This window comes from Hippocampus guttulatus, chromosome 1, assembly GCF_054856545.1.
Source record: "Hippocampus guttulatus isolate MCC_2025c chromosome 1, RoL_Hgut_1.0, whole genome shotgun sequence".
Lineage (NCBI taxonomy): Eukaryota > Metazoa > Chordata > Actinopteri > Syngnathiformes > Syngnathidae > Hippocampus > Hippocampus guttulatus.
Window position 1 is genome coordinate 15897233 of NC_141261.1, and position 19080 is coordinate 15916312.

General features: G+C 47.8%; 1 protein-coding gene across 1 annotated transcript; it reads left to right on the forward strand.

The window, feature by feature from the left end:
* Window positions 1-10546: 10546 nt before the first annotated feature.
* On the forward strand, window positions 10547-17695 carry LOC147210657 (bone morphogenetic protein 7-like). The gene is made up of 5 exons (XM_086129370.1): window positions 10547-10652; window positions 14957-15160; window positions 16994-17070; window positions 17153-17263; window positions 17546-17695. The coding sequence occupies exons 1-5, from the start codon at window positions 10547-10549 to the stop codon at window positions 17693-17695; spliced, it is 648 nt and encodes a 215-aa protein (XP_085985496.1).
* Window positions 17696-19080: the final 1385 nt, after the last annotated feature.

The window sequence follows — 19080 nt, forward strand, 5'->3', positions numbered from 1 at the left end:
AAATCTCTGACGAATTTTCAAGTGGCCCTTTTCATCCTTTCATTTTTTCCGCACGTGGCCCTCAAACGAAAAAGTTTGGACACCCCCCTGGTGTAAGAGGTGACGCGTGTGTGGACGCTCCGCAATGTCTCCCAAACAAGGGACCCCCCCCGTCTGAACATGTCTCGCCTGTTGATTGAGCTGAGGGACTCCTGCACATTTCTTTTTAAAATGACCTGGTATGGAACAAAACAAAAAAATCCAATCCAATCCAAACTTGTGTTCCACAGCGGTTCACTTTTGTACTTTGTGCATCGATTTGTGCTCTGCCGGCTTTTAAGCGGCAAAGAGAGATGCACTCACACCACTTTTGAGTGTGGTTTTTTTTTTTTAAAATCTGAAGAGGGCGGCCATCAGGGGGCTGAGCCAAAGACTCGCTTGATTGCGTCTCTCACAAGTGGGACGAGGCATTTATGACAGCCGTCTACGTGCGCAAATCCCATCTGATTCTGATTCTCTGATCACGTCACTTGACGCGCTTGATGAGCTCCACAGCAGGTACGTGTTCCACATTCACGCAGGGAAAATGTAAAAAGCAGACGCACGCAAAGGGGGGGAAAAAAATGGCCACCCCTATTGCGGCGGTTCCTTTGGGTTGCCACCTCTCCGACACTCCTCACGGCGTCACGGCAAAAGCACGAGGGTGAAAGAAATCGGAGGGTTTGGCTTTCCAAAAGCCTGAAATGTAGAGAATCACGCGCATTTCTTGACATGAAACAACAAAATGCTTTGACTTCATTGACACGATTTCACATTTGGTGGTCGGTGAGGAGTCAAGAAAGAATTTCAAGTTGAAAGTGCTTTCTTGGCAACGGATTTTGTTCTTCTTTTTTTTTTTTTTAATAGGCTGAAAAACAAAGACTTGTTCTTTGAACAGTGACGAAGTGCTTCGTTGCCTGACCTTGAGCAGATCGACCCGGCCTGCTGTCGGGCATCCGTACGAAGCGCCGTCCATTCAACAAAGCCCGCCCGGGGACACAAGAGGACGAGACTGGAATGAAAGTGCTGTAAATGTAACAACCGGGCACACCTTTACTTGGCGAGGAAGAAAAAAAAAAAAAAAACACTTGTCAACTTGTGTGCATACATCTTGCGCTGTCGGCGACATTTTTAAAACCGGCAGTGTAGCCTGCCGTTTAGTGTGCAGCAAGCGCATTATTAGACGACGCTCGCGACAGGCGTTGGCCCGGACTGCCAATGAGACCACAAAGAATCCCCCCCCCCCCCCCCCCCCCCGATCCCCCGCAGCAGGCGGCGGTTCCCGCGAGTCACCTTTTTCCCTGGGGACGAACACGCGGCGGCTCCGGCCTACTCTGAGAGTCCAGGCCGAGCCGTCGGCAGACAACAATAGCGCGCACGCTCCACTCCGGAGCTGCACCTGGCTCGCTGCTAATAACATTGGTGCCATCGAGTCGGGCTCGAGCCAAACAACGGCCTCCTTCGCCGGAGACCATTGTTGGACAGCTTTGTCTTCGGTAACAAGGTTGCCTCTGGTTTTCCGGAGCCATCGACATTCCGTCTGAATTTAGCCCGGATCGTATCACAGTAACATACGATCGATCTTTCGTCTCCCGGGATGACGAAGCGGTCGTTATACGGTAAAGAGCGGCACGGACGGCCTCATCGGTCCCGCCAATTGAATTGCCCGCAAGCGTGGATCGAGATGCAAAGCGTCTCTGCAATGTTCGGCGCATCTTGAAAGGTCGCGGGGAGACAGCTATTGGAATTTTTGTCCACTCGTCTCTTGTTGACTTCCAAAACGGAGAACGGGGCAGCCACTCAAAGTGAGATGGATCAACGAGCCGAGCGAGGCTCCTTCCTCGGACAGAAATGTTTGCTTTTCGGCAGAAAGACTTCCGACGTGTCGCAGAGTGAGTACAACGAGCCCCGATGGAAGGTCTTATTCGGCCTGGTGTTTTGCGTTGTCATTAGCCAGCAGCCGACGAGCTGATATTTCTTGAAGACCATCTGTTCTGTCCCCAATTTACAGTCAATTTAAGTTCGAATGTTGCATTCAAGTTACACTAAAGTAACGTTAATATTTCTATGCATAGTTGAGAGTGTTTTTTATGCAACGAAACTTTATTGGTTTCATCGTAAACGGCATTGGTCACAACCGGACGTGGCGTCATCAAAGCGGAAAATGCGTACACGGAAGCAAGTAAGTAGCGTGTTACATACCTGTCAACTTTTCGGAGCGCCAACCTCTATAAATTACCAAAAAAATCCTTATAAATAGCAAAAAATCCTTATAACATACCAAAGCATTTTATATGTCAAAATAACGGCAGAAAAAAACCCACGAAATTTTCAATGATATTTATTGTAGATCTCCATAATACAATGCCTGGTTAATGTCTAATCATCATTCTACTTAGTGGCATTACTGTGTTCAGAGTTGTATTCCTGCGTTACTTTTTTCACCAACTCCAAATCATTTGGAGTTGGTGAAAAAAACCCCGGAAATTTTCAGAATCCGTATGATTTGTCCGATACGGCCATATACGTAAGATTCACCACAAAATCCGTATGAACTATGGCTAAACCGTATGAGTTGACAGGTATGGTGTTAGATCATTCGTCACCGAGAGAGAAACGCGACGGAAGTCGAGTTTCATCCATCTTAATCCACATACATCTTATGCCTTTGGTAGCATCGCGGGTATGTACACGTTTGTAGTTTTATCGGTAAACAATTCTGTGACATAAAAATGCTGCTCAGCGATGTGGATAAAACGTGTTACTATCGATGCTAGCTCTTGCTAATCGCGTTAGCACAACGATGTCTCGTTACTATTTTGCAGTTGTGGTAATGTTAGCTTACTTAGTTGGTTGTGCAGGAAAAGCAATTCAGATGTTCTGCGAATCCGGTTTGTTATTATTATGATGTTTGTGAATTAAAGGTAATTTCGCCTTGTACTGTATGTTCCAGTTTCACCTTTTTCTCCATCATTAAACCTGTGGATTAAGAGTAACGGCTTCAGAGTCGTGGTGTAGAAAATGAGTTTAGCTGACTATCCAAATCTAACCGAGACAGTACACCATCCTCATGAAGGACAATGAGAGTGGCTGAGGGCCGCCGCTCTCCTCGGTCTGGTTCTTGCGGCCCGGTGCCTTCTGCAGAGGGTGCCGCATTTGTTGCTTTTCACTCGAAAGCGCCCGCATGTAGTCCAGCACCCAAACCTTTTTCGATCCAGACACGTTTGAACTTTCCAATCAGTCGCCCTTGTTCGCCAATCGATGCATAGCAATGTGCGTACCCTGCGCACAAGGATCGTTTGTGAACCGGAATTCATTTGAAATGACGCGCTCATGTCCGCCAGCTGCATAAACTGCGTCGCTATTTCTCCCAAAAAGGGACACGCTTTCAACACATTGAAGCCCCGAGATGGCCGCAAGACGTTCCGAACTGTCTCGCGCTTTTCTGGCTATTGAAGCGTGTCATTTCGGTACCATTTTGTCAGGTACGCTTTCAGGGGACGATCAAAAGAAATTCATGTTACAACACGAATAGCACTCTCAAAGAGACTTCTGAAAACACTGTCACAAAGTGTTTCATTTTTACATTCTATTTTCCTTTACCGGGAGCGGGCTCTGAAGCAAAAAACAAACAAACCCATATCCCTTGGCAATATGCTGATTGTCTGCCGCATCCCGGGCGTGTCATGGCGCGCTGCCGTAATCATGGACATCGCCGTCTTGAATTAGCGCTAAAAAAAAACAAAAACAAAAAAAACCCCCAAAACGTTCCAACCCTAATATTGAATTACTTTGTTTTATGCTGGTTCATCCAAATATGTTGACGTGAAAAGCATTCCATGCCGGCTAACAGGGGAGCTCTCTTCAAGCTCGAGCGCGGCAGCGGACGTGTCCCTTGCCTTACTGATGCACATCCCAACTTGCTTTGAATCATCGGGGCGCTCTTCAGCTTGAATTACGGTTCCGTTTTCCCATGGAAAGGGTTGCCCACAGTGTCGATGGCAATCGCTCAGCTCCCACTTTTTTCCCCTTTTCATTTTTACTCTTGGCATTCAAGGAAACAAATACAACCGGTGGAATCAGCAGGTCCTAACCTGTTTGGAGCTCCTTTTCAATGTACTTTGAATTTCCATATGTATGTTATTGATTTTTATTTTATTTTTTTTTACAAGCCTGAGATATTGCTGTGACCATTTTCAATCCATTTGAGATCTTTTATTTATTTCTGTATTTATTTTGGGGCAAAAGTTGAGTGTTCCTCACAGGATTGCACAGTGCGTCGGTGGCTATTTTATCCGACAGCGAAGAAACGGCAGGCAGCGCGAGGGATTGGTGTGTACATAAGCACATGCTCACGATGCGACTTCCCATCGATGCAGGATGCGATTATTTTCAAGCGGGCAAAGTTCAAACGCGAGGCGAAAAACAATGGCTTTGGTTGACCTGCAGCGTTCTGGATCCTTGGTCATTTTTTCTCCCCTCCTATTTCTGTGAAATGGTGCTTTTGGCCCTAAGGACACGTGGATGTTTTTTCTGCAGCGGATGTCATTTGACTTTCTGAGATAATAGCTTTGTGATTAGGTTGAGACGTCCAGTCGAGGACTAACACTTTGGCTGTGCGCGCCCAGCGTGATTGATCCTCAGTCGGTCGTCAAAGCGCTAATGGACTTCTGGAGCGCAGAGTTGAGATGACGGCCTCGCGCCATCCTGCAAGTGGCTCGATCGAATCAATGAAAATGGAGGAATTCTAACGAATCGCCAAGATTTACGGTTTGCTTCCGAATGGGATCACTCTGCAGCCTGCAATGTGCGCGCGCGCACACAAGAAGACATCAGTGCTTGGGGTTCTGGGACTCGGCCTCCCCGGGCTGCCGTCAGTCAGATGTCAGTGAACCGCCGCCCCAGCCTTCCTGCCCTCGGCGATGGAGCCGAGCCGCAATGGACTCCAGTGACAGACCGAGTGACTCACCAGACCTCGGAGGATTCTTCAGAACGTCATCCGAACAGCTTTTGGATGCTTCTTCCGTTCTTCTTTTTTTTTTTTTCTTCTTTTCAGGGGTTCATTCCGATAGAATCTTTATATTCTGTGGAGGCCCACAAGGATTTCTCACACCTACATTTGTACGTGTACTGAATGGTTATTTCAATGACAATATCGGGTCAAAAAGTGAAAAGAAAATCTCCAGCCTGAACAAGAGCACGTACTGTATAGCCCAACTCAACTGTATTTCTAGGCCACTTGAAATCAAGTCTCAGGCTGAGTCCAAAGCCATCCATCCGTCCATTTTCTGATCCTCACAAGGGTCGAAGCCTATCCTGGCTGTTTTCCGGCAGTAGGCGGGGGACACCCTGAACCCGTTGGAGTCCAAAGCCAAAGAATAAAAATTGGGTTTTAGACTTTGAAAGATGGGTAGCGAGGGGGCTCCCTCTTACGAGTACCAGTCAAAAGGAGAGCAGCGGCACTTTAGAGCAACTGGAATGGAGGATTGGCTAACTCCAAAGTCGATTGCATTGAAGTCATCCGGACGGGATTGCACGAAGGCACGAATGACTGTTTCAAAGTGCTCACCAGACAAAGAAGGGGCTTGCCTCGAGCCGGATGATGACATCAGTCCTGGAAGGCGTCCGATTCGTCGCATACTTACTACGGATGGTATACGTGTGCATCCCTTCTACTTCCGTTTTTTTGCTAAGCTTGCTTAGAATAGGCAAGTGGATCAGTCGTGATACTTGGGCTCAAAGACTGACGGCAGCAGGAAAGGGATCAATGAAGAGCGGTAAGGGAACCCGATGGAAAATTACAACCTGTAGGGCGCTGACCAAAAAAAAAAAAAGTCGTCAATATTACCTTTGATTTAGAATAAGCCTTTGCAAGTCGCCGGGTTGTGTAAATTGGCCCATGTGCGGATATCGCGGTGAGCCAAGCCTGCGATGAGCCGGAATAGGCGGTCGCATTGCACGTGATGACAAAGATGAGGGGAGAGAGATCGGGGTGGTATCGTATCAAAATATGAAATAGAGCGTCGTGCAAAGAGGCTGATGTCACCGTAGAGCATCTCTTAAAACCAAGGACAAATCAGGTTGAAAATAGTTTTCCCCCTCTCGTGGTGTTTCTGCGCATACGACGCGTGCATTCATGGAGGTATTACTTGGTATTACTTTACATCAAGTACAGGATCGGAGTTAAAGGGCCAGAAGCTTCTCATGTTGTTCACGGGCAACCGTGTGCTTCTCTGCAGGAGAGAAGTGAAGAGTTAAAGGTAGGAGTGCTTGTTATTCGTTGTGCGCGCGCGTGTGTGTGTGTGTGGTGGCTGTGGACTGGGGGCCATAATGGAGGGGAGAGCGCATCAGGCACACTCAACACTGAGGCGGCAAGAACTTGCAGCAGAACTCCACTGAGTCCTCTCCGTCTGTAATCAGTCGAGTGAGAGGCGAGTCACACCTTCCTTCTTCCTCCATGGAAACGAGCCATCCTCTTTTTCCTGCCCTTTTCCTCTCATGGGAACCGCCGCCTTCTGTCCAATTAGCATTGGTCTCATCTTGCCTCCTGGATTCGGGATTCAAAGCCTTGCTTTAAGTCAAGTCAACTTTATTGTCAAATGTGCAACGTACGACACAGATGAAATTCTTTAAAAAAAAACAACAACAACAAAAGAATCAACGGTTTATGTGTGAAGTGACGGTAAGAAGTCATTTCATTGTTTCTCACCACGAGGTTTCACTTTACCGCCAGATGGATGGCCTTTTGGAATTGGCGGGGACAGGGACCAAGCTAGCTCTCAAGCTAGCTAGCTCGCCTTGCCAGTTCATCTTTTCTTCTGTCTTGCTAACTGGCTTGCCAGCTTGCAAGCTAGCTCTGGTGTTTATATATCTGTCTATCTCTGTGTGTCTGTCTCTATGCCTCTCTCCTTACATCCATCCATCCATCTTCTGATCCGCTTGTCTTGACGAGGGTCACGGGGCGTTCTGGAGCCTATCTCAGCCATCCGAAAATGGAAACTGGAATACCCGGAGAAAACCCATGCAGGCACATGTAAACTCCACACAGGAAGGCTGGAGCCAGAAAACACGCACACACACACACTGGAAAGCACCTCGATCTCTTAACTGAGGCAGATGCGCTGAACACCAGCACATTGTTTTGCTCCTTTTTTTTTTTTAAATACGCGACTTTGTTTTAGGATGTGACAGTTGTTTGTCAAGTGCACGCGCGAAGGATAAATGGAAGGATCCTTTGCAGCTCTCGTTGCAGAGTGAGGAGAAGGCTGTGACATGAAATGAGGAATTAACCTCAGCTCCAAGTGCTTAACTTTGCACATGCGCAAGCACGCAGACACGTTTGTTGACAAGTTAATTGGCTGCTGCCCCCCCCCCCCCCCCCAAGAAAATGGGCTAATTAATGGCTGGCCCACACTGCTGTCGGCGGAAATGTCAGAGAACACACGTTGGTTCACATCGAATTGGATGCTGTGCGGAGCTCAGGCGGTTCCCTGGAACGGCGTTTTTTAAAAATTTTTTGCTTGCGTTCGTCATGCCTTGCGCACGCTTTGCACTTCTTGTGAGAGCTTCCTTCATCAATCATCCAAACAAAATAAATGACACGCATATGGTCGACATCAACTAGATAAAAGCACAACAAATAATAAAGACCTTGCTGGCCCCTTGCCACGAACACAGGCGAAATGTCCACACCTTGCGCTTTTCAACGTTCTCGAGGAGTTTCTGGCCCCCGTTCACCGTGAAAAATGAGGGATTACTGGATTCGTTCTTTATCACCTTAAAAAAACAAAAAACATAGGAGCTATATTTACATAAAATCGTGTGTTCATTCACAACTGTCCACTGCCTGAATGCACTGAGCAGGACGCGGCGCCGTAAAAATTGCAGAAGAACATCCGCTGTCCTATCGGCTCCTTCGATTCTACGAGTAGACCGGACAGACTTAGCAGAAGACGAGCCTCTTGTCTTGTTGTGTTGTGTTCATACGGTGCGCCTCGTGAAGACAAATGCCGTTTCCAGCAGTTAGCATGGTGCTCTCGCGCTGAGGCCGGCCGGCGGCTGCGTGTTCGGGCGCTGCTTCCCGTGAGGTGCGCGGATGGCTTTTAATTGCTCTCACCGTGAGCTCCCGGACAGGCGTGTCAGAAGGAGCAAGATTTTAATGAGAGCCAAACGGCCAAAGCGATTAAGAGAGCGGATGTCGAGCGGCATGGCTTTGGCCGAGCGCTCGGCCTAACTTGCTTCGTCCTGCTCATTTCCGTTCTCGCGGTGGCATATTTGTGTTTCGCCGGTCAAGCAGTGAGCTCTGCTGCTTCGACGACCGAAAGAAGTTTGCCCTCGACGGTTGTTATCGGGCTTTGTCTTACCGCAACCTTTGTTAAAACAAGAAGGCAGCCATCTCGTTACCTCTGCATCCCGCCAGACGCACAGTTCCAAATAATGTGCGTTTTTGGGACGCGAGGACATTTCTCAGTCCAAAAAAAACAACAACGCAGCAACGATCGCAGTTTGACAATCGCCGCCATTGTTGTTTTGATCTCGCGTTAAGTCATCTCGCGTGACGAGATTTCGGTTCTCGCGAGACGAGATTGGCGAGATCGGCCTTCACCTCGTGGGAACCAGACGATTGCCAAGTCGTGTAACGTTAAAACAAGTGTTGCGAAAGATTATTGCGGAGATATCACAGAGGAAGCGGCTAAAGTTGGATCGTTTTTTGCGATAATAATCTTGTATGCCTGAATTATTTACATTTTTGGAGCATATTTTTACAAGGAATGAGCCTATTATCAATTAATCTTGTTGTTCGTGTTATTATCGTTTGAAATTGAATAAGTCGACCCATTTCCGAATTCCAAATTTGTGACTCTCTAAATGCATCACGGGACTGATACTTTTCTGATCGGCGAGTCCCGCAGGACTCGCAGGGCTCAAACTGTCAAATGATCACTGAGAAGGCCACTCGTTGATTGCCGCTGGCATCAGACTCCAAGAAGTTCTTGCGCTTAATTGTCGCACCTCGGCAATAAGCGCGATCCGAGAGCACCAGGCACCCCCCCGCCCCCCCGTTCGGATTGACGCCGAGGTTCATTATATTGGCTTCACGCCGCTCCCGGCGCCGCCGCCCTCACGTTGCAGCCGGTTCAAAGCAGTCGGCAAGTACGCGCCGCAGAGCAGCTCGTACCTGAAGCTGAAGACGAATGGCCTGTTGCCGTTCGGGCGGGACTGTCCTTTTGAGGCCTTGAAATTGCAAATGTAGAAACATCCGGGGAGGCTTGTTCATGCAACTCCCTCAGATTGGACATGAAATGTGCTCGGTCGACTTTTTCACGCAGCCGCCCGCGACGTTGGGGAATGGCGGGCGATCATCTTGGCGCCATCCCATTGACCCACCCGCCCCGGTGAACGAAATTGGACGGGGAGCCCTAAAACAACATTGCAGAGTGTCAAAGGTGAATTGCGGACGCCATCGCCGCGGGAAACCGGCTTCTCTTTTTGAGCCCGCGATGCCGAAGCGCGGGGCCCGTCCGCTCCATTAGCATGCCGCTCGCCGCTCGCCGAGGATGACGCCGAATGCTTGACCTTCGCATCACTGGAGCGCCTGTTACATGCTCGGACTCCAAAGTGAAGGCGTTTCTCGATTTATGCGTGCAGTCCAATATCTCTGGGATTGCTTGGAAACAGGCCGGTGCTTTTGGCCTCGTGTGTTTCTCGCCTAACCTGGGACAGACTCCGGCACGCCCGCCACCCTCCCGAGGAGGAAGCCGTTCCTGTCAATTATGCATGAACAATCTGCAAGTCTGTGCACAAAAGTCATCCGAGCCGAGTCATCCCAATGGAGTTTTCCAGCACTGCGACGTGGGAGGCAAACGTGTCCGATCCGCGGCAGCTGTTGTCGCGGGGCACTCTGCAACCACTTCGACAAGTAACAGGCAAAATGTTCTGACTTCAAGTTGTTTTGGGGTCATTCCAAGCCGTTGTTCCATGCAAAGCTGGCTGGTGAAAACGACGTACGATGAGCTAAATGCTGACAGAGATGAAAATGGGCTCGTTTCCAACCTTGGAACAACCCCTGGGGAGGGGGGGGGCAGCCCAGGGTTTTGTATGCTTGTGTTCTCGGATGAGGACGGGAAACAAACAGCACGCCTGCGTTTCAATGTGCAGCCCTCTCCAGAATCCGAAGCCATGGCGATCGGTGTGCCTCGTCACCATGGCAACAACTTAGCGCGTAAGAGTACCGGACGACGGCCGAAGTAGCCTTCCTTCCTCGATGGCTTTTCTTTTGGTTGGAGGACAAATACCTGGCTTGGCATGACTTTTGCAAGATGAAAGAAAGCTTTTCCGCCAACCACGACTGTTACGGCCAACAATGACACATGCTCGAGCCATGCACGGATATACTGTATATTTTCTTATCGTCTTATTTCTGCTAATCTTCATTCCTCTCCTTTCCAGCGCGTGCGTCCGCCTTTCGAAATGCTCTTCCGCCTGCTTTCGCTGCAGCTCACAATGTCGTCTACGAACATGCCGGTCCATGGCGATTCCAGTCTCATCTCAGCCTATCCATCGCCAGTGCAAAGAGGAAGGGGGCTTAGAGCTGATCCCTGATGCAGTCTCAGTCACACCATACGACCGAGAAGGTGACGAATGCATTGTTAGAAGATAGCATGGCTTATTTTGGGCAAGGTGATTTTGGCAACGTTTGGTGCCGCTTTCTGTTTTGGCTCTCTTTTCATCCCAACAGAAAAAAATCACATTGTCTCCTGAGGCTTTGTTTACTGCACTTCATATCGCCTGTTCGGTGCACAAAAAACCCCCAACACCAAAGAGCTAATCGTCCCTGCGCACTCTCTGACAATGAGGGCGCTACTGCCAACTGCTGTAGTGGATGACCAATGACACATTATTCTATTTTAAAAATGCACCTTCTTCAGAGTTACACATGCCCCCCTGCGTTGCCAGGGGGGACGTGCCCCATTATTTGAAAAAGACTGGACTAAGCTAATGTTGCTAACGTCGATTAGCGTGCGAGGTATTTCGATCGTTTATGATCGCCAGGAGAGCCAGCGAAACTGCCCCGAGTTGCACAGCGGTCTCATCGTGTCATTTTATGCACACAGGTCAGAAAATAAAAGCACTCTGAGACCCAATTTCCCTCCGGCGAGCCCGTTTCTTAACAGCCTTCAACTCACCAGCGTGGTGAGTTATAATTATGTGGGATGAAAATCCTGCGATTGGCTTGCAAGCAGTTCGGGGCGAACCCCGCCTGCTGCGCGAAGTGAGCTGGGATCAGCTCCAGCTCTCCCGTGGAGAAGCGGATCGGATAATTGGACTAAATAACCCACCAGTCCCGGGCGGCCCGCTGGTCCAGTGGTTAGCGCGTTGAGCTCACAGTGCAGAGGTCGTGGGTTCGATCCCGGCTCCGGCCTTCCTGTGCGGACTTTGCATGTTCTCCCCGGGCCTGCGTGGGTTTTCTCCGGGTACTCCGGCTTCCTCCCACATTCCAAAAACATGCACGGCAGGCTGATTGTTGTTGGTCTCTGTGTGCCCTGCGATGGGCTGGCAACCGTTTCAGGGTGTCCCCCGCCTACTGCCCGAAGACGGCTGGGATGGGCTCCAGCCCCCCGCGGCCCTTGTGAGGATAAAGCGGATCAAAAAAAGGATGGATGGCTCAGTCCCTTGAGGACGAGCCGTCGCATGTTATGATGGTGCGTACTTCGCCCCCCCCTGGACTTTTCAGTTTCAAGAAGGGAAAAAGGCATCATCAGACAGGACAACAAGGCCGAATGTTGCCCGCGGAAGAAGTTGGCTTAGCGAGACAAAGCGAGCCCTGTTTGCCTGTGGGGGAGGTGCATGTGTTTGCAACGTGCGCTCTCAATCTGCAGGCTTTCCCAAGCGGGCCCCGCATGGGGGCCCCAAGCGAACAGACGATCGATGGCTGCCCGCTTGCCTCCGCTTACTCTTCATTAGCAGCGAGAAAGTTCTAATTGCCGAGGGCCACTGAGAGCCAGCATCCTCAGAGAAAGGGTCATCGGCATCGGACGCTCACACTAATGATCTCCATTATCTGTTGCGCGAGACAAACACAAGACCGCCGTTTGGCTCGCTCGGCCATTTTGGCGAACGGGTCACTTGTTGACAGGGCACCGGCTTGGCACACCGCAGAGAAATATTTTTGCGGTCCAGCAGGAAGTTTGGGATGTGACCCGTTTGCCGCGCCGCTTCCCGCTTCCCGGCCGGCCGCTCTGAAGTGGTCGTTTTGGGCTTCCAAAGTCCACTTGCGCAGAAAAGCAAAATCTGTAACGGAGACGTCTGCGTTCGCTAATGACTCCTACTTGATCTAATTTTATTCCTTAATTAACATAATTGGACCTTTTTAATTTGGTCATCACATTTTCACAGCGGCAACAGTAATTTCAAGGGTCACTTACAATCGAATGCCATTCCTACGAGAAGTGCAAATTGCAAGAGAACCGCAGGAGGCGGAGAGCGATCAAACGTCGAACGCACAGGTGTCAAATTCGAGGCCCGGGGGCATGTGCGTGCGCGGTAACGGGTCGATCGCGGGAGGTTGGTTGTTCGGAAAGTCGATCTTGGGTCCAAAAGGTTTGGGCACCCCTGGTGTAGATCGAGAGATACGTCTTTATGCAACATCCCCGTCATTCGCCCCCGGGGCCATGAAGTGTTCCGATAATTTGACGTAAATGTGAATCCCCAGAAAAAGTGTTCACCGGTCGGACGATTGCTCACTAGGCTGATGTTTGCCTTGGACATTTTCGAAGGACTGTTAAAATGCGACAAAAGCAAACGTCCTTAGATCGGTTCTTTACAAAACGCCAGGCAAAAACCACTTCTGAGGGAGCACATGAAGTAAAGAGGGCAAAAAATTAAACGACCATCATTTTCATTCTTTTTTTTTTTCTTGACGTGGAGGTAGAACTTCCTGCCAGGTCCTTCCTCGTCGACCTCAAGTGAAAACGAGCCGCCTGCGGTCGTGCCAGTATGTTTGCACTGATACTGCCCTCCAGTGGTGCATTTGATGTACTGCGAATTTACCGGTCGCAGCGGGCGAATATCTCCAGTTCCAATTTCCTCTCAAGCGCAACTGCGATGGAGTTTGTCTTGCAGGTAAACTTCAGCAGAAAGTACAAAGTACATTTGTTTTGGGTCATGTCGCAAATTGGCTGAGGGCTTCTCCGGACATCCATTCAAATAGATGACGGAAAGTGGACCTAGTCGAAGCACTATGGCTGGGACACTTTTCCCTTGAACCGGACCACCTGCTTGTGTGTTGAGTCCTGTCTTTTGTTTTTTTTCGTTTTGCCTGATCTGTTACGTGTCCTTCCGTGTCCCGAAAGACACGTTACGATGCCATTTTATATTTTATCCCATTATCGGAATAATTTCAAAACGGCCGAAAATGTCAACATGTTCACATCAACTTGTCGGGACCCAGGTCATCTTGCCACATTTCAGAGGCCTCTTTTTCCCAAATAAATCATCAGATTTGGACGCAAGTGGCCACGTTGGAAAGCCGAAGAGCTGTAGTCATCCCCATACCTACAGCCGTCACGGGATAACAAACTTTCAGGTTTTAGGAATCTTTTCAAAACGGCCGAAGTTTAGTTTGGTTTGATACTTGTGATTTCCAGGCATTTTTGAGTACTTCGACTTCGTGTTTTTTCCATTGTACTCCTGTGTGTATTTTTTGTTAAATACATTTTGGTCAATCCACCCTGCTCCTCCCTGCCTCCCTGCTTTTTGGGGTCCTACAACTACCATCTCGCAAAACGTGACACACGTCGGCTTCAAGTTAAGTTTCAAAGTAAACAAGAAGCTGTAGCATCCATTGACAAAAAAAGACATTGGTTCACTTCTCCTGTCCCATGTAAATCTGTTTAAATTCCAAGTGGCGACTCTGTTCCAAACATGTGTCCGCATTCCGCGCCGACGCTCCTCTCTCCTCATCCTCAACTTCAGCAGCCATCTATCCAGCCAAACCAACGCAGACTGTCCAACAGTGCCGACATCCCCACTTATATATAAAGAGAGAGAGAGGGTTTTTTTTAATAATAAAGAGAGAAAGAGTTGTTTTTTTTTCTTCTTTTTTTTTGGGGCGGCTTGAGCACACCTAAAAATTAGAGCAATTTCCAGAGAATGATTTGATGAGGAGAATGACACACTTGGGGCCATTTTTCTGTTATGATCGAGGCAGCGTTGCAGATGCAAATGCAGGGAAGCTGGCAAGCAAGGTAATGTGCAAGATGTACTCAAAAAGGAGATCCTCCCGCCTCCCAAAAAATTTAACACAAAGGCAAACAAGGCATGTGGACTCAGAATAATAAAAGTACAAACACCGAGACACCAAGTAGCAAAGCAAAACGGGGACTAAACTCAAAACCACCAGGACACTAACAGAAGCAGTAATCAGGGAACAGGGAACTAAATACAAGCAAACAGATGTGACAACTAAAAACACCTGGACAAGACACAAGTGGCTGACTGAGGGGGGGTTGTAAACACGAGCACAGATGGACACAAAAACCTAATGAGCCATGCATGGAAAAGCAGGCAAAACAAAATCTCACACAAATCCCCACATCATATTTTCTACAAATTCAAGCAGCTATCACATCTATGTCATGTGTCTGGATTAAGAATTACCACGCACTTTTCACCACGATCCACAAATATACTTTGGCCTGCATTCACCTAGGCACCAAGCACAGATTTTTCCATTGGCAATCCACAAGAAAAAATTCTCAGTTGTGTAATTTTATTCTTCACTTTCATGGGTGGGCAGGCACTCCAAAAAGAAATACACAAGCAAGTCATTTTCCAATAATATGGTACAAACGAGAAGCACACATTTCATTTTCAACAAGGTTGATATCAATGATGACACTTTTTTTTTTTTTGGTATTCTCTGTGTCACCCTGTACAGGCGACAGTATAAACCCTCGCGCAGTAGGGCTGATCGGTCGAAGTGGGCCGCAGAACAAACAGCCATTCATGGTGGCCTTTTTCAAAGCTACCGAGGTGCACCTGCGAAGCATTCGTTCAGCACATGGAGGCACCAAGCAGCGGAACCCGAATCGCTCCAAAGGGGCCAAGAGCCAAGAGGCCCTGCGAGTGGCCAACATTGCAGGTAATCAACAAAAGTGTGTGTCAGGAGGAGTAAACCACACACACACACACACACAAATAATCTTCTGTGCTCTTTCCCCTTGTTTTCGTGAAAAAACAAAACAAAACATTAACAGGTAGTTTGATAAAACTGCCACTCTGAAAACATCCACACTAAAATCATAGTATGGATCTTCAAACCAACCTGAAATCTGAAAAGCACACTGACTGCTCTGCCATATTGTTTGGCAGGCCCCAAAAGAATCTTTGCAAGATTAAATTATGAGATTACAAACATGTATAAACACCAGTCCAGCTGCCTGACGAGTTTGGCAACATCCTATCGAATAATTCACTTGCCAAGTAGCCCGCCAGGAATCTGCCAGTTTGTCCATTTCTGAACGTGAATGTAAGAGAGTTTTTTTTCTTTTAACCAAATGACATAAGTAATCATTGTTATGCAATACTAACAATCATAAAATTTGACAAAGACAAAACATGCAATCCGTATATCCAATGACCTTTCACTGGAGGTGTGAGAGGTTCATGTTTATGGGACCCGCTGAAACATTAGAGTGTAATGCCAGAGGTTTGAGTATCCCTCGGCCGCCATTGTTTATTTGCACAAGCATTACAAGCACATTAGTTCCCATGTTCTCGACGAGGAGGTAAAAGGTTTTTATGGCAGAGCACATCTGGGCTGTGCTGTGGGGCAACCGGCGTCACAAACACACAAGCCTGTTTAGAACTTTTTGGACCGGCATGGCCTTATGTGGATGATGAGAACCAGTCGTTCCTGATCACTGACCAATTTGGACCCTTCTTGGCCAGAAATACAGCACAGCTAAAAGTTTGCCTGATGTTCGATATGTATCACTTCTAAAACGCAAGTAATCTGCATCACAGCTACATTAACGATCACTTGAGTAGAATTTGTAGGGACATTTTGGAAGCTATCTCCCAAAAGATCACAGCTGCATTTGTTGGTATTTCAAATGCCCGAAGTGCGGACACTCCACTAACATAAACTTTTTTTTTTTTAAATGACGAAAATTGACACGTGTTTATCGTACGACCGCGACGATATGCAGTCACGGCGCCAACAGCTGTATTCCTCTGACCATTTGTGTTATAAAAGGCGACCCACAAATGAGATATTCCAGGGTAACATATGTGGTGCAAAACACCACATATCAAATAAAATAGTTTTTTTTTCATTCTGATTGCTGTAGTAGTTGGCAATGGTACTTACTCCAGCTCAAAATATGGAGCAATTTTAAAAATAAAGTGCTTTTGTTGGCAACCACTATCTATTAATAACTGTTCTGAGAAGCAAATGCAGATTTCCAATATTTTTGTAGAATATCATCAAATTATCATGATGGATTTTTTTTCTTTTAATATTGAGATATTTCTTTAGTTCAGATCACCCACAGTTGTTGTCTGAAGGGAGCACATGGGTATGATGCAGCCTATAAAGTATTGCCCGGTGGAGGGGCGATGATAGCTGCCATCTATGATGCTGGATGCCCCTTCAGAAAGGATTGTTGATGGGAGGGGGGGGGGGGGTACGGATGGGCGAATGGAAAATTTTATCTTCTCATCATGCATGGGGTGCATTGCCTGGCAAAAGCCCACCCTTGCCTGGTCAACAATAACACAAATGAAGAGAAAAGCAAGAGGACAAAGGTTGATGCCGCAATGTGAGCTGGGTGGCCCATTAGCAAATTGCTGCTGGCTCTGGAGGAGATTTCTGATAGCAGCTGTTGAAATGTTTGAGTTTGGATCTGCATTGTGTCAATTGGGCTTAATTGTTGTTTGAGAATGACAAATGTCTCCCCCTCTCCTTGCACAGAGAACAGCAGCACTGATCAGAAGCAGGCGTGCAAGAAGCACGAACTGTATGTCAGCTTCCGAGATCTTGGGTGGCAGGTACGAACTCCTCACAATTAATATCACGTCTCAGCCTCCCCCTGTGTCTGTTTTTTAAATCATACCACCGTCCCATGCCCAGGACTGGATCATCGCTCCTGAAGGATACGCAGCGTACTACTGCGAGGGCGAGTGCACCTTCCCACTCAATTCGTACATGAACGCCACAAACCACGCCATTGTGCAAACGCTTGTGAGTAATCTTGAGGACTTTTTCGAATCTAATCAGCCCATCACCTTTCAAAACAATACATCTTTATTTATCGAGCGCTTTGACAACAGCTGCAGCTATAACAAAGCGCTTTACAGAACATTTAACATAAAATTAAAAAAATAATATACGGTAACAGAACACATAACATTAAACATGGACGATAATACAATCCTACCAACTATTCTACAATCACCTTGTTGTTAGAAGCAAACCGTGGATGACCATGCACCTCTTTTTTTTTTCTGCTCTTGGCACATGCAGGTTCACTTCATCAACCCGGACACAGTTCCGAAGCCTTGCTGTGCTCCCACGCAGCTCCACGCCATCTCAGTGCTGTACTTTGACGACAGCTCCAATGCCATCCTCAAAAAGTACCGCAACATGGTGGTCAGAGCTTGTGGCTGCCACTAGACGCTGATCACCTTGTCGCATACTAGCGCGCGCACGCACGCACACACACACACACACACACACACACACACACACACACACACACACACACACACACACACACACACACACACGCAAACAAACTCGTGTAGTCGGACACAATCCTGACTAGTTTTGGCACAAGCACATGCGGTCCAAGACAATTTCCTGTGTGCAAAAAGCTCTTGTTTCGCCTACAGGGTTGTCTCCAAGTAAACACTGTGTTGTGTGGCTGAAATGGAATTTTAAATTATATACACACACACACACTTTTGTGCTCTCTACTGTGTATACAAGACATTTTAAGCCATGTATTCATTCACCATCAACAATCTTGTTTATTTTCAGTTGTGTTAGTAGCTTCTTTTGCTGTAGATGTTTATTTCTTACGAGAGAACCTGGATGCAACTTTGGACTAAAGGAACTGTATAAACGAATTGTAAATAATGTTGTCATACCAAGCAAATAGTGTATTTATTTCCTGAGATGTCAATCAGGTGTGTTTGTTTGTGACGCTGACAGCTTTGTTTCCCACACAAAGAACTAAACCTACAATGGCCCCGGGATTGACTGACCGCCAGTCCAGGGTGGATCCTGCCTCTCGTCTGAAGTCAGCTGGGCTAAGCTCCAGCTCACCCACCGCACTAATGAGGACAGCAGTATAGAAAATGGCTGGATACATAAGCATAAAATGACTCTGACAGGACTATGCGCACACTTGGCATGGAAACAGTGACTCTATTTAATCAGTGGAAGCTGCTACACAAACTTGAAAGCTGATTTCACAAAGTGTCTGAGGGAGGAGTGGAGAATGGCGCAGAGTGGGCTTTGTGTGACCAGACTTTTGTGCTCCTGACATGTTCAGGTTCTCTGCTGTAATAAAAGCTGTCATACTCAAGGTGCTGTATTTGTTTGTCAGCTATCAAAGAAAAGTCACAGTGCCCTTAGCTGCTACAAATAATTTTTCAGGCATTTAATGTGGCTGTTGTTGTTATTAGATTTGAAGGCAGATTTTGGAAACTGGCGGCATGGTGGTTGACTGGTTAGCACGTCCGCTTCGCAGTGCGGAGGTGCAGGGTTCAATTCCAGTTCCGGCGGTCGTCCGTGGGGTTTGCATGTTCTCAACGTGCCTGTGTGGGTTTTCTCCGGGTACTCTGTTTCCTCCCACATTCCAAAATATATGTGTGGCAGGTTGATGGAACACTCTAAATTGTCCCCAGGTGTGATTGTGAGCGTGAATGGTTGTTCGTCTCTGTGTGCCCGGCGATTAGCTGGCAACCAGTTCAGGGTGTTGTTCCCCGCCTACTGCCCCAAGACAGCTGGGATAGGTTCAAGCACGCCCGCGGCCCTCGTTAGGATAAGCCAAT

Excerpts from the sequence above, each read along its gene's own strand:
- LOC147210657 (XM_086129370.1), top strand. The coding sequence starts at position 10,547 with ATGGCGATTCCAGTCTCATCTCAGCCTATCCATCGCCAGTGCAAAGAG. Across the intron at positions 10,653-14,956 it reads CACACCATACGACCGAGAAG|GCGACAGTATAAACCCTCGC; the intron begins GTGACGAATGCA and ends CACCCTGTACAG. Across the intron at positions 17,071-17,152 it reads TCCGAGATCTTGGGTGGCAG|GACTGGATCATCGCTCCTGA; the intron begins GTACGAACTCCT and ends TCCCATGCCCAG.